The 14,367-nt window shown below is 62.6% G+C and overlaps 2 protein-coding genes across 2 annotated transcripts; one reads left to right on the forward strand and one right to left on the reverse strand.

Moving 5' to 3' along the window:
- Positions 1-1,052: 1,052 nt before the first annotated feature.
- On the reverse strand, positions 1,053-4,587 carry CRYBB1 (crystallin beta B1; the record flags this gene model as incomplete). The annotated part of the gene is made up of 5 exons (XM_083873822.1): positions 1,053-1,233; positions 1,566-1,708; positions 1,839-1,971; positions 3,542-3,660; positions 4,447-4,587. 5 exons carry the CDS (start codon positions 4,585-4,587, stop codon positions 1,053-1,055), a joined length of 717 nt encoding a protein of 238 aa, XP_083729948.1.
- Positions 4,588-8,717: 4,130 nt separating this feature from the next.
- On the forward strand, positions 8,718-9,850 carry CRYBA4 (crystallin beta A4; the record flags this gene model as incomplete). Its single annotated transcript, XM_083874058.1, has 5 exons — positions 8,718-8,756; positions 8,874-8,992; positions 9,180-9,321; positions 9,411-9,553; positions 9,703-9,850. The coding sequence occupies 5 exons, from the start codon at positions 8,718-8,720 to the stop codon at positions 9,848-9,850; spliced, it is 591 nt and encodes a 196-aa protein (XP_083730184.1).
- Positions 9,851-14,367: the final 4,517 nt, after the last annotated feature.

Consider the following 14,367-nt stretch of genomic DNA (forward strand, 5'->3'; position numbering starts at 1 on the left):
GACGTCACGCGCACGCGGGGCCGGGATCCCCGCCCGCCGCTCCGCGCGTGCGCCGCGCGCGCCGGGCACCGGGCGGCACCGGGGGGACCGACCCCGTGTCCCTCCCCGTGTCCGTATCCGTGCCCCTCCCCGTGCCCCTCCCCGTGTCCCTGCCCGTGCCCGTGTTCCTTTCCCTGCCCTTGCCCGTGTCCCTGCCCGAGCCCATTCCCGTGCCCGGTGCTGTTGCCCGTGCCGCTACCGGCCGCAGCCGTCCCCGCCAGTTGTCGGGAGCGCTCCGCACTGCGCTCTGCCCGCGGCCTCACCCGTTATCCCCGGTCCCCGCCCCGCTCTCGGTGCTGCCTGTGTGCAGCGCTGCCGTCATTGCTATCGCTGTCATTAATCACCGCCGTCGCTAATTAGCGGTGTGGGAGCGCGGGGAAATGCCACCCGAGTGCCCCACCGGGAGGCAACGGGATGGGAAGGGGGAATGAGGCCGCAGAGAAGTGCCCGGTGAGGAGGGACAGCATCCGAGGGGGAAAAAAAAACCTCCTTGAAAGTGAATTGGTCTTTGATTGACTGCGGTTTCGGCTGTTAGTGCCCAAGTGCATCCCATCGGCAGGGATGGGATCCCATCCTCGCAGCCCCTGATCCCACAGGCATGGACAGAGCCAGGAGCCTGCCCTGATCCCACTGCTCCCGGGGCACCCTGAGCCCTGCAACTGAGAGACCTGGTGGGGTCAGGCTGCAGGGCCTCTGCCACCCCCTTCTCCCACACTGAGGGTCTCCTGTGTCACAGCCCCAGAACAGGAAGATCCTGCAGGAGACCCATTCCCTGGCAAAACCACCCTCCACCGTGTCCCACCCCTCTGGCACACCCTGGGCAAGCAGAGCCGCGTTCATGCACCACCGACCCCCGAGCAGTTCTAATCTTCTGGTATTTTTTTAATTTGCCTCACAAGGTAGTGTACATCCAGGGAATGTGCAATGTACAAGGAAAGTGCTGGGCAGGCGAGCGCGAGGGGAGGCGGGGGTGCCCCACGGGGCCCGGGACTCGTAGCTAGCAGGCGGCACGCTCAGTCGGAGGGCGCGTCGGGGGTGACAAAGGTGCCCTTCTGGTCCCACTGCATGTCCCGGATGCGGCGGATGGACTGGATCTGGGGCTGGAAGGCAGACCACTCGTTCCAGTGTCGGAAGTCTCCGGTCTCAAAGAGGTACTGGTAGCCTCTGTAACCAGGGTACTGGTACCCGACCCAGCTGCAGGGAAAGCAAGCGCAGGATGCCTGAGCGGGGTTGGCTGCTCCAGGCAGCGCCACATGGCTGGTGTGAGCTCAGGGGGCTGGAAGGGGACAGTTTACACCACCAGAAACAGCCACGCCACTGTTGGAGTCCAGGACATCCCGAGACCCGTCCTGAGACGCCACTACAAACAGCCACACCACCCAAAACAACCATGCCACCAAAAACAACCATGCCACCAAAACCAGCCATGCAAAGCTTTCTGTCTGCCTGAGAGCCCATGGCAGCCACTTGGGGAGGACAAGGAGGGGAGTCTGGCACGAGGCAGCCTCTGCTGCAGCCCAGCTTACGTTCCACTGGGCACCTGCACGCTGCCCACGCGGTCGCAGAAGCCATAAGCCCAGAGGCTGGGCACATCGTCCTCCTGGATTTCCATCTTGTTGCCCTTGAAGTCAGCAGACTCGTAGAGGGAGATTTTGTGGTCCTCAGCCTCCTGGAGAAGACAGAGGGAGGGTGCTGGGCAGTGCAGCCGAAGCTCTGGAGCTTTGCTGCAGCGAGGCATTGAGCAGCATGGCCCAGACCTGGGCAGACCCCACTGGGGCTCTCTGCCTCTGAGCACTCACCATTTTGATGGGACGCATGGACATGAAGCAGTCGCTCCGGTAGCTGCTGGACCAGGTGTCCCAGCGAGGGTACTCGCCCTTCTCCAGGATGAACATCTCCCCACGCATGTTGGCCTGCTCGTAGGCCACCCAGCTGGGGAGAGAGGTGGGCAAAGAACGAGTCGGGTGCCACCCAGCAGTTCCCCTCCTGCTCAGCCAGCTTGCAGGACAGTGGAGGGGTCTCCAAAAAGGCTGTGGCCCCACCACCCTGCTCACACCTTTCTCCCAGCCCACGCACTATGCAGAGCCAATGCTGATCCATAGGTTCCTAGCTGGAAACTCACTGGTGCATGAGTGTCCAAATGTGCAGCAGGCACCAGCACTAACAGTGCTCCTCTTCCTCAGCTGGGGAGCAGCAGGAGCCCTGCACAGCTGGTGACCCCTCAGAGTCAGCTCAGGACTCTGTTGTCCCTCCTGCCCAGGCTGTGCAATCCTGGCATGCCTCCCTGCTCCAGCACCAGCCAGCTCTGGCACCCTTCCCACTGCCGGGCATGGGCCTCACTCAGCTGCAATGTCACCTCTTTAGCAGAGGCACGGGGTGCTGCAGTGCTGGGAATGTCATGGGTGTGGGGCTTCAGAAGCCCCCAGCACCACAGCAGTCCTCCATTTGCTGCTTCCCCTTTCCCTGCAGAACAGCTCTTCCTGCAGATGCCAGCAGGGGTTTTCCTGCTGGCAGGAGATGTGTTCAGGTACCCCAGGCTGCACAGCTTCAAGCTGACTGCTAAAGTTCAGCTTGGTTGTTTTGCTTTCATCCCTCCCTGAGCACATTTTTGGGTGCAAAGTCCCATCGGTGACTCTCAAAAAGCTTCTTAAGGACCTCAATGACACCCAAGTTCTCTGTCCTCCCAATTTCACTCTTTCTACGTCTAGTGCAGCTTCCCAGGTATCATGTCTGAGCTCCTTCTAGGCTGCTCCACCCCCTTTTATTTCAATAACAGTTGGATATTCTGGGTTCCTAATAAAAAAGTCATTGGTGCTACATTGTGTCATTCCAGGTCACTCTCCCAGTCCCTCAGGGATGCTGTCAGGACAAGCCATGTCCTGTGCATCCTCCCCACAGCATTACCAGCCCCGCTGCATTCCTGGGCACGCTGTTTCCAGCCGGGCACTGCACGGTGGGATGCTCTTTCAACATGGAGATCATCCGTCTGCTCAGTTATCTGCTTTGGGGATCGTTTTTGTCCCTGCCTGTGTCAACTGTTCCCACGGCTTTGAGAGCTGCCCAGCCCCCTTGTTGCTGCTGGGCTGCCTGGGTGCAGGCGTGTGCTTGTCCCTGCCCATCCCTGCCTGCTCCGGCCTGGTCCAAGGATCCCACCTCATTTCACCTTGACTTCTCTAAAATCTGCAAGTCCCTTTTATTCCATGGACACCTCCAGGAGGCTGAAATGATGGGCACCTTTTCTCAGCCCTTGGCTTTGCCTCTGGTGCCCTTTCTTTGCATGTGGCCCTGGCATCCTTCCCACCCATCCTGGCCCTCCCATCCTCCTCGAAGGAGATCTGGGATGCCCGCCCTGCTCCTGTGCTTGCCCTGCTGTGCTCTGCCCAAGTGGCAGGGAAAATCCCCCTGCATGTCACACTGTGCCCAGGGTGCCCCCAGGGCTGTGTCCCCACCCACCAGCAACATCCCCAGGGACACGGCCCCCTCCGTGGCTGGGGTCACTTACGGTCCAGAGCTGACAATGACACTGCGCACCCGGTCGAAGCCACGGTCAGCCAGGTTCAGGCACTCAGCAGTGAACTCCATCTGCCTGCCCTGGAAGTTCTCCTGGTCGAAGACAACGATCTGGGGGTGCAAGGAAAGGGTTGGATGAGGACAGGCATGCTCAGGGAGGGCAGGCTGGTGCTGTGTGACCCTGCATGCCTGAGCCCACTGCTCCACGCATCCCCCTGGGCTCTCCAAGCCTTCCTGCAGGTTCTCGCATCTGGTGCCCGCCCATGCTGAGCTGGGCTCTGTTCATGGCCATGCCCTGCACAGGCTGAGCACAGGAAGGTTCCCTCAGCAGCTACTCCTGCTCCAAGATGGCCTCATCCTGGTTTTGCTGCTGGTGGTGCCCACCGTGGTGGGAAGGAGCTGCTTCTCCAGGTGCTCTGTCTGCACTGTGGCCTTCTCAGCCTGGAACGGTGTCACCAGAGCTCTCTTGCATCCCTTGCCCCCCAGCAAGGGGCCCTGCTACAGTGGCATGCTGACCTGGCATCACTGAGGCAATTCAGTTCTGGCCCTGTCACCCCTAGTGTCCCTTCCACCTCCCCGCAGGACCCCTGCATGCAAGGGGTGACCAGAGGGAGCAGGTGGCAGCAGCCAACCCTGACATCACAACCCAGGGGAGAGCACTTCCAAAGCCTGTGGTCCCCAACAAGCTGTCCTGGCCAAGGGACCTTCAGACTGTTGACCTTCAGACTGTTCCTCCTGCAAAATCCCGGGCCTGCTGTCAGAGAAACAGAGCAGGGATGGCACCACCCACACCTCCACACTCCTTTCCCCTGGAACAATCTCCTCCTGCCCCAGAGGTTCTGCCCTTGTCCCTCAGCCCGGAGCGTGTCCCTGCGCGTGGGGAGCCACAGGGCTTACCCTGAAGGCTTCTGGGGAGGGCTCCTCGCCCTTGCTGTTTGCCACAGGAGCAGGGTCGAGGGATGGAGTTGGCGCAGGAGCCGCCTTCTCCTTCTCATCCGCGGCCTGGCCGGGAGCAGCGGGTTTTGTGGTCTCAGACATCGCGGTGGTGGGCTCAAGTCTGTGACAGGGCACCAGCAGCAGGTTAGAGGGAGGCATGGCTGTGGGCACCCAACACCCGTCCCAGGAATGGTAACATCTGGATGGGGATTCTCAGTGGGGTGGATGGGCAGGGCCAGGAGAGGAGGTGCTGGAAGGTTCTCCAGCAGACACAGGCAGGGGTCCTGCCTTAACCAGGGGGATCACAGGAGGTCCTGGAGTCCACACTGTCCTGTGGTTAGGAGACACCTGAGCATGGTCCCAGCACTGGGGGTGCCCAGGGATGGTGCCTGATGCTGTGCCATTCAGCAGGGCAATCCCACACGGAGCCCAAGGGGCGCTGGGGCAGCATGTGAGGGGTGGGAAGGGGACAGCCCTGCTGTGGCCCCACAGGTGAGTGTCACCAGCACTCCCCGGGGAGTGGAGGGCAGTGGGATGCTGAGCATAGAGGTGCTCTCAGACGTGACCACCACAGCGGTGGCTACGGCTTAGACCCTGAATTTCCCTCTCCCCACCTCGGGTCCGGCTGCAGCCCGGTGCCCGGGGACTTTGTCCTCTTACCTGGGCAGCTGCTGCTTCTTGTTGGAGTGAGCGGGCTTGTGTTTCGGGGCGCCGCGAGGCCCCCACTTTATAGCCTGGCAAGGGCAGACCCCCGGGCGGGCGCACAAAGGAACTGCCAGCTCATCAGTGTCTGCGCGGCCGCCCAGTCATCACATCCTGCAAAGCGCTGGGCGAGCTGGAAGCCTCTCCCCGGCCCCGTGCCCAGCCGCTGAACCCAGCACTTTCCTTTGTGCCCCCGGCACAACAGAAGACCTGACCGTGCCACTTTGCAGCGCGCCCGGCACCCGCTGCCCCTCGTGCGGCCGCCCCGGCAGGGCATATATAGCCCTGGCACGGCCCGGCCGGCGCCGGCACCGGCACAGGAGCACCTCCCCTGCCCAGCGCCCCGGGGACACCCCGCTGCCCCGCCGTGCCCGGCCCGCAGCCGCGCTCTGCCCCTTTCTCCCCTCCAAACACTGAATTTCTCGCTTTGAACGTCACTCCGTGCCCGCAAGCGCCGGCGGTGCTGCCCTGGAGATGCCAGAAAGCGAGATCTGAGTGTTCTGAAATGTTTCAGGAGTTAGGGTTTTTCCCAAATGATGTGTAATCGAAGCTGACACTTCCCGAACCACCTGAGTGCCTGAAAATAGTGTTTGTTCTACCTTGGGACGTGCCTGCTCACTGGCAGAGCTCTTCCTTTGCTTTCTAACCCATTTTCCCCGTGCTGTACCACCCCTGGTTCTGCCACCAGCACACTCATGGTTTTGGGGCATCAGCTCTGCCTGACTGCCACTGGAGGGTCGTGGGGTGGCTGGTTTGGGACTGGCACCAGTCAGCTTTTGGTGCCACATCTCCTTCACCCCATGGCACCTCGGGGGGACCTTCCCCTGAGTCCCTCTGGGCCTCTGGTCAGCTTTTCTGCACCTCCACAGCCCTGTCCAGCACCCGCAGCTTCCCGCAGCATCCAGCACCGGCCGTGCCTCACCCGAGGGCCTGCGGGCAGAGGGCTCAGAGCCCCGTGTGCTGCCCTTCTCTTTTGTTCCTCTCATGTGTCACCCAGCAGTGGTGGGAGCCCGGCTGCACCCTCTGGGCTATTGCACAAAACCCCGAACAAAAAGGATGAATTGATCCCTTCTTTTCCCGAGGTTTTTCAGGAGGTGTGCTGTGCCCATGACATGGCTGGGTGCAGGGTCTGCTGCCCTGTTACCCCGGGCACAGGCCCAGTCTGGGTCTCACCTTGATTCCAGGCAGTGTTTTATGATGCACGATTTCAATTTGCACTCCATGGTTTCCATGGTTTTCTTCCAGATTTCTAATTTAACCTGCCCTCTCCTCCTCCCAGAGGCAGCGGGGGTGTTCTCCCTGTGGTGTCTCCCCTGTGCCTCCTGGGCATTAATCAACAGATTTCACCCACCCCTTGCTCCTCACTCTGCCTCCACTCCCAGTCCCCAGCACCTTTGGCAAACCAGCATTGGAGGGGCCGAGTTCTGCTCCTCCTGATGGCTGCTTTGCTCAATACTGAGAGCTCAGCATCCTTGTGGCTTTCCCTGAGCCAGTGCTGTGGCAGGGCTGACAGCAGGGCTCGATCCTTGGCCATTCCTGAGCCCCCCAGACACAAAATCTCTTCCCTGCCATGGACTCTGTGCCCTGTAAAGCCCCTCCCTGCACCATCCCTCCCTGGCATGGGTGAGCCTGTGGGATGCACAGCTCCAGCACAGCAAAGAGCTGCCCCAGCAGCAGCCAGCCAGACCTGGCACAGCGTGGCCACAGAGGGCATGGGCACCAGGATTTGTTCTGCCCTGGGGAGTCCCACTGCCCACGGATCTCCTGCTGCTGCATCCCTGCCTGGCACTGAGTGGCACCGTGGGGACACAGCTCGGGCTGCAGTGACCGTGTCCAGCTGCCAGGACAGAGAGTGGACAGCAAGTGAATGGTGGTCACTGTGCTGGTGGCCAGCACAAGCTGAGTTTAGCTCAGGCCACAGTGAGAGAGAGGCCAGGGACAAATTGTGCCAGTGCCAAGAGGGCTTTTGCTGGGGTTGCAGGTGGCAGGGACAGCCCTGCTGTGCCCTGGGGCAGCCGGTTGTGCTGAGCCTCCCCAGCTGCCCTGCTCTGCCTCCCCCAGGGTGCCCGGGGCTCACAGGGCTGCTGCAGCTGCATCAGGGGGACTCTGGCTCGGCCTCCTGGCAGTTTTCTGGCAAATTCTGTCCCAAAACACAGCACTCCCTGGGAACACTGGTGTTCCCCTTGGGCTCAAGAGCCTCCATGGTCTGATGCCTGCTCTGAGGGGCAGCTGTGTGGGTGCCTCTGCCGGGCCTTTGGAGCCCTGGCACCACCCTGGGATGATTTGTGAGATGTGTGGATCACTGTGAGCAAAGCTGGAAGGCGTTTAGGTCCCCAAAACGTGGTGGCATCAGACTCTTTCCAGTGCACAGAGGCAGGAGGCTGCTGCAGCTCTTCCCAAGTCATGATCTGCACCTCCAGTCCCTCCCATGCCTTTTCAACCCCCCACCACATTCCATGCCCCTGGTCCCCACTTCTTATGGTGCCCATGGCTGTTGTGTGCCCAACCTGCAACAAGCTGCCCCAGATTTTGGAGTGAGCTGCTCTGCCCTTGCAGGAAGAGCAAGTGGAGACGTGTCCTTCCTCCCACTTCCCAGAAACGGGTGAGGAAACCTCCCCACGCCCCCAGTGCAGGCGGCAATGCCTGCGGGCAGGGGGAGCGCTGACAGAGCTGGGACACGGCCCCAGCCCAGCCCCACGCCAGGGAGGGCACATGGCAGGAGTGCTGGCAGGGTCTGGGGGCAATACCCCAGCTCTGGAGCTGTGGGGTGGGGGTCAGAGCCTGTGCCCGGTGGGCCAGCTCGACATCCCGGCTCATCAGCGTCTCTGACACGGCGCCTTTGTTCTGCCCGGTCCCTCCTCCCCGCCATGTGCTGAGTTAGGGGTTTCAGTAATGCTCCCCTGGGCTCTGTCTCTATCTGGAGGCTATAAAAACCCAGCTGGAGGCTGCTGGACATGTCACCTCCCTGGGCACCACTGCCTCACCCCAGGTAAGCGCTGGAGCCTGGGGCAGCTGCCCCGTGCCCATGGCTGGGGCCTGGGAGTGAGCAGCTGCAGGAACAGGTGGAGGAGCATCTAAGATCCGGGGCTAGACCTCTCCTCTGCACTGGAGCTGTGGTGGGGGGTGGGGATGGGGGGCTGTGGCAGGGTGTTGATGCTCAGTGTGGGCACACAGCCGCCTCTGCAGCGCTCCCGGCTCAGCACTGCCCTGCCTGCACCAGCTGCCAGCACCAGGGCTTTGGCTCAGGGAGCTGCCAGTGGGAGGAGGAGTTCCCCTGGGCACGGGCAGGGATGCCTGCCAGGGCCAGGTGCCCACTGGGCCAGGTGCCCGCTGCTCCACATGGCCCTGGTGGCAGCTCCAGCTGGGCAGGGAGAGCCGCAGAGCTCTTCATCTGCTCCAGCACAGAGCAACCCCTTTGTTGTCCCTCACACTGCTGGTGAAGGGATGTGCATGGGCTCCTGAGGTCATTTTTATCTGGGCAGAGAGGCAGCTTTAACTGTCCCCTTCCCCTGTGCTCTGGCAGAGCCACCATGACCCACCGCTGCAAGAAATCCTCCGGTCTCTGGAAGGTACAGGAGCCTGGGCAGGACCAGCACATACCCCGTGAACACCCTGGAACGAGGCTGCAGCATCTGCTCAGGGCCTTGGCACCCCCAGAGCCCCCTGACTCCCTCTATTCCCCTCAGATGGTGGTGTGGGATGAGCCTTTCTTCCAGGGCAAGAAGCACGAGTTCACCACGGACTGCTACAGCACCTCGGAGCACGGCTTCAGCACCGTGCGCTCCTGCAAGATCGAGAGCGGGGCGTGAGTGGGGGTCCCGGGGCACTGCCACCCCGCGGTGCTGCGGGACCCCACGGACAGCAGGGGGGGTGGAGGATGGAGGCTTCCAGTGCCTTTTGCCTCCTGGGCGCCGCTGGGTGCAGCGAGCACAGCCCGGCTGTGAGTGGGGCGGTGGGCACTCCCGGGGGTCTCACCCCTCCCGCCCCGGCAGGTGGGCAGGCTTCGAGCACTGCGGCTTCCAGGGGCAGCAGTTCGTGCTGGAGCGCGGCGAGTACCCGTGCTGGGAGGCGTGGAGCGGCAGTAACGCCTACCACGTGGAGAGGATGTGCTCCTTCCGCCCCATCGCCTGCGCCGTGAGTGCCCCTGCCCCCGCTCCCCCCGGAGTCCACCGCTGGCCACGGGCAGGGTGGCAGCGCCAAAGCCGTGCCCGTCTCGGCCGCAGGACCACGGGCGGAGCAGGTTGATGCTCTTTGAGGAGGAGAATTTCCAGGGTAAACGGGCAGAGATGAGCGATGACTGCCCCTCGCTGCCCGCGCTGGGCTGGGGCAGCAGCACCGTGGGCTCCTTCCTTGTCCGCTCCGGAGCGTGAGTACCCGGGGCTCGCAGCCCGCCGGGACACGCAGCACGGCCGAGGATGCTCCGGCAGCTGCCCGGCCCCTCCCGCTGCCCGGCGGGGGCTCCGCGGTGCCGCCAGCCCCGAGCCACCGCCGCTCTGTGCTCTCTGTCTGTCGCAGGTGGGTCTGCTCGCAGTACCCGGGCTACCGGGGCTTCCAGTACCTCCTGGAGAGCGACAGCCCCGCGGGCGAGTACAAGCACGTGCGGGAGTGGGGCTCCCACGCGCAGACGGGGCAGGTCCAGTCCATCCGCAGGGTCCAGCAGTGACCGCGGGGCTCCGGCTGTCCCGCGGGGACAAAGCTCAATAAAGGCTCGGTTGTCCAAGGCGGCGCTGGCAGTTGGGGATGGGGCCGTGGCGGTGCGTGGCCGGGAGTGACGCCACTCTCAGGGACAGAGCGCGGCTCTGAGGGGACAAGGATGAGTGGGGAGGAGTTTCTCTGCCCGGCTGCAGGTAGACCCCCACACCCCACCACCCCACAGACACAATCTGCTCTTTCAGCACCTGAAAGGATCTCCAAGATCAAGCAAAAGTGTGCACCTATCCCCACATCCCTGCACGCCCTGTACCCATCCCACCTGTACCTTCACACACCTGTACACAGCCCTGCACTCATCCCAGCACCCATCCCTCACTCCTGCACTCCCAGTGTGCAGCCAAAGCTGGAAAAGCAGCAGGGAAAGGCTGTTCTGGGAAAAAAAAAAAAAAAAAAAAAAAAAAAAAAAAAAAAAAAAAAAAAAAAAAAAAAAAAAAAAAAAAAAAAACCACCCACACCATTTCAGAAGAGCTCTGGAGAAAAGGTTTGATGTGGTGAAAATGTCCCATCCGTGACATTTGCAGCAGCAAGGCCACCAGCGGAGGGAATGCTGCCCAGCAAGGGATTCTCTCCGCAGGAAATAACAATTAAAAAGGCAACATAGAAGAAGAAAAAAAATGTTGTTGGGATGGGCTGAGCGAAACCCTGCTGTGCCCCAGGGCAAACCCGTCCGGGGCCGGCAGCCAGGGAGACGCGAGGAGAGGAGCTTCCCGTCCCCTCCACGGCCACAGCTGGGGGGACCCCCGTCCTGGGCACCCCCCTGTCCCTGCGCAGCTCCGGAGCCCTGGGGGGAGCCCTGGGGGGAGGAGGGGTCCGGGAGCGGGGCCAGCACACGGCCAGGCACGGTGGGCAGCTGGCGGCGAGACCAGGGGTCCCCGGGGAGCCGGCGGGGCCTTGGAGAACAATGAGGGAGCGCAGCAGCTGCACAGCGCTGAGGAGGCGCTGTCACTGCCCCCGGGCGGGAGGGGAGCTGTCCTCACACACGGCTGTGTCCCCAAGCCGGGCTGGTGTGTCTGCCATCCGTCCTCATCCTGCCCACCGCGTCCCCAGGGGTGTGTCCCCGCCAGCCCTTGTCCCGTGTCCCCTGGATCACACCCGTGGCTGTGGGGAGCCCGTGACACGGTGGCAGGGGGGTGACAGTGGCCTTTGGATCGGCTGTCGTGGCAAAAGGGTCCCCAACGTCTCCAGCAGCGAGAGAGGTGCGGGGATGGTGCGGGAGCAATGAGGGAGCGGAGCGGGAGAGATGCAGGAGTGATGAGGGAGTGATGAGGGAGTGATGAGGGAGTGATGCAGGATTGATGCTGGGAGTGATGCGGGAGCAATGAGGGAGTGATGCAGGAACGGTGCTGGGAGTGATGCAGGATTGATGCTGGGAGTGATGCGGGAGCAATGAGGGAGTGATGCAGGAACGGTGCTGGGAGTGATGCGGGATTGATGCTGGGAGTGATGCGGGAGTGATGCGGGATTGATGCTGGGAGTGATGCGGGAGCGGTGCGGGGAAAAGGTGACTCGGCCGCATTTCCAGCATTAAAATTTAATGCGAGTTGCAGCATCCTCCTGCGCCGTAGGTAGGGCCGGGGGGGCCGGGGGCTGCTGGAGGAGGAGTTTGCTTGGCCGCCTCTTCCTCAGGGATGCTCTGGGAAAGCTCCAGCACAAAGGAGCGGCGCGGAGAGCAGGAGCGAGCGGAACCGGCGCCCCCCAGCCCCAGCGCGGCCCCCCGGGAGCAGGTAACGCACCGCGGACACGGCTCCGCTCCCTGCGGACGGGGATGGGGCGCCGGCGGGGTCTGGGGGCGCGGGGAGCCCGGGGGCCTCCGGGTGGGAATGGGGGGCGACATCGCCCCGAGACTCGGGGGGTTCTGCGGGCATCGCTCCGGGAGGTGTTCAGCCGATGGACCAGGCTGCTCCCTCCTCTCTATGCCCCCAAAATACCCCCTTTCTCAATATATTATTCCCTGGTTATAAATAACCCCACGAGGGCGCCCCCCGGGCAGGACCCCCATCCTTCCCCGGGGTTGCCGGGCGGGGGCAGCCCGGGCCCCCTCCCTTTGTTGGGGCAGGAGCAGCCGCGCATCCCGCAGCGTGTCCCGGCCACATCCCGGCCCGGCGGTGATCCCGGTGATCCCGATCCACAGGCAGCACTGCCCCCCCCTCGGACATCGCCTGCAGCCCCCGGCCCAAATCAGAACTAACTGCTGCACCGCTTGTTTGTATTTTTTTTTTTTCCAGAATCCTCATCAAGAATAGGGCTCCTGCCAGGTAAATGGATTCTTGCCTGATTTTCAATGCTCCTGGGAGGATTTGTAGCCAAAATGCTGTTTCACTGTTTTGTCTCGAAGCCCCTATTTTGTCCTAAAGCTGATGATCCTGGGGGGGGGTTAGAGGCGAGGCTGGGGCCAGCAGCTCCAGGGCACAGCACAGCCCGCCCTTCCCCTCACAGTTAACCTGGCAGATGCTCTTCTTGCGGAGCCATTTTCTCTCCCTCATTGTCTCGCAGCCTTTTGTGTGTGTGCGGGTAGGTCCTGCCCGGGGAGCCAGGAGGAGCCCAGAAATAATCAGATTTTCAGGCTTTGTGGGCTTACAAGGAGCCTTTCACACCCCCGCTCTGCCGGGCTGCCCGGCCCCAGAGCTGCAGACAAAGGCAGCGGCAGCACTGCAGCAGCCCCGGAGCCTGGGCTGTGCCAGAGCCTGGGCTCTGCTGGGTGGCAGCGAGGGTCGGGCAGTGCTGGCAGGGCACAGGGCCGGGGTGTCCGGCCATCCCCCTGGGGTCTGGGGGGTCAGGGTGGCCAGATGCCACATCCCAGAGATCATTTCTGGCAGCTGTGTCTGCTGTGCCCTCACCTCCCTGCTCCTGCCTGCAGTGGAACTTGTGCTCCTCTCCCTCCCTCTTCACACGAGGAGGGGGTTTAGTCCCCATTTAATTCATGTTCCAAATCCCTCATGGCCACTGTATGTGCCACCCACGCCTGTGGCAGGGGCAGCTCAAGCTCACACCCAAGGGGAGCGTTTAGGTGAGTCCTGTCAGCCCAAAATTATTTTTCCCTCCCTGTCTCCTGGGATGTGCTTCATTCCCAGCCCCCAGAGCCCATCCTGCTGCCATCACGTCCCTCCTGCCCCACCACAGGCACCTCCCGCTCGGACCCAGGCAGGGGATCCATTTGCCAGATGCTCTGTGGCATCTCAGCGGCTCATTCCCATTGCAGCTGGGCTGCAAATGCGGCCTGGACGTGCTGTCCCCACGGGAGGGACCGTCCTGCTGGCAGTGCCCGTGGCCTGTGGTGACAATGAACCGTGGGAAGCAGCAGCAGCTCCGCAGCTGAACTGCAGAGTCATCACAGCCCTGCTCCCCCGGGACCTGCTGCCCTCCTGGTTTGCCCAGGCAGCCAGGGCAGGGCAGGGCAGGGCACAGACATGGGCTGGCTGCTGGCACTGTCCACATGTCCCCAGATCCCCGAGATGGAGCAGCATCCACCGCAGGGTGACCACCAGTCACCCCAGTTTAACCAGAGGCCGTGGAACCACAGGGTCCCAGTGACACAGCTTTACCACATGGCAGGGGCAGAGGTGGCAGCAGAAGTGGCAATGGCAGTGGCAGTCAGTCCCTGCCTCCAGCACGGGGGTTCCAGCAACAGGTAGGGACAGTTTGGGGCATTGCCACCATCTCTGCTGTGGTGGTTCTGATGCCTCCCTGTGCCTGGTTCAGCTCCTCCTCTCTGCAAGGGGACAGGGACAGGAAGGTCCGTGCCCAACCCTCCTGCCAGGCTCCTGCCAGCTTGGCTGGGCTGTGCCTGAGGATGGTGCCCTGTTTCTCTCCCTTGCTGCGTTGGTTGTTTCTTTTGCAGCTGCTAATGACTGACCTGAGGTCTGTTCACACAGTCCCCTCGCTGCCTCCATGGCACAGAGCCACATGGAACAGGGGACATTGCACAGCACTCCCGTAGCTGGAGACCACAGGTAGGACTCTGGGGAGGGGACATGGGTAGTGCCATCCTCATGCTCTTCCACCCCTTGTGAGCAGGGAGGGTGCTGGGCAGTTGGGACCAGTCTTCCTCCTCAGGGCCCCATCCCCTGGAGGGCTCTCCCCAGGCCTCAGCAGGGTACAGGGGTTCACACCACCCCCAGGGCAATCTGCATGAGAGGATGTGTCCCCTACCTGTGCCCAGCAGTGGGGAGGGGGTGGCTGTCACAGCCCAAGGTCTCACAGCACCTCTGCTCCTCAGTGCCACCACCCCAGGGGCATGGCCTCAGCTCCTGCCTGGCCAGACTGACCATGTCCAGAGGGCAGCCAGGCTCAGGAGCCACCATGACGACCAACACATGATGCCAGAGCCAGGCTGGCCCCAGCAGAGCACCCTGGTACCCACTGCCATGGTGTGGAGCCACCAGCCCGGCCACTGCGGGGGACACAGCCCAGGAGACTGCGGTGGTGACACCTGAGGACACGGGGCTGCGCATGCACGTGGTTTCCCTG

The sequence above is a fragment of the Zosterops lateralis genome, assembly GCF_965231275.1.
Source record: "Zosterops lateralis genome assembly, chromosome: 17".
Lineage (NCBI taxonomy): Eukaryota > Metazoa > Chordata > Aves > Passeriformes > Zosteropidae > Zosterops > Zosterops lateralis.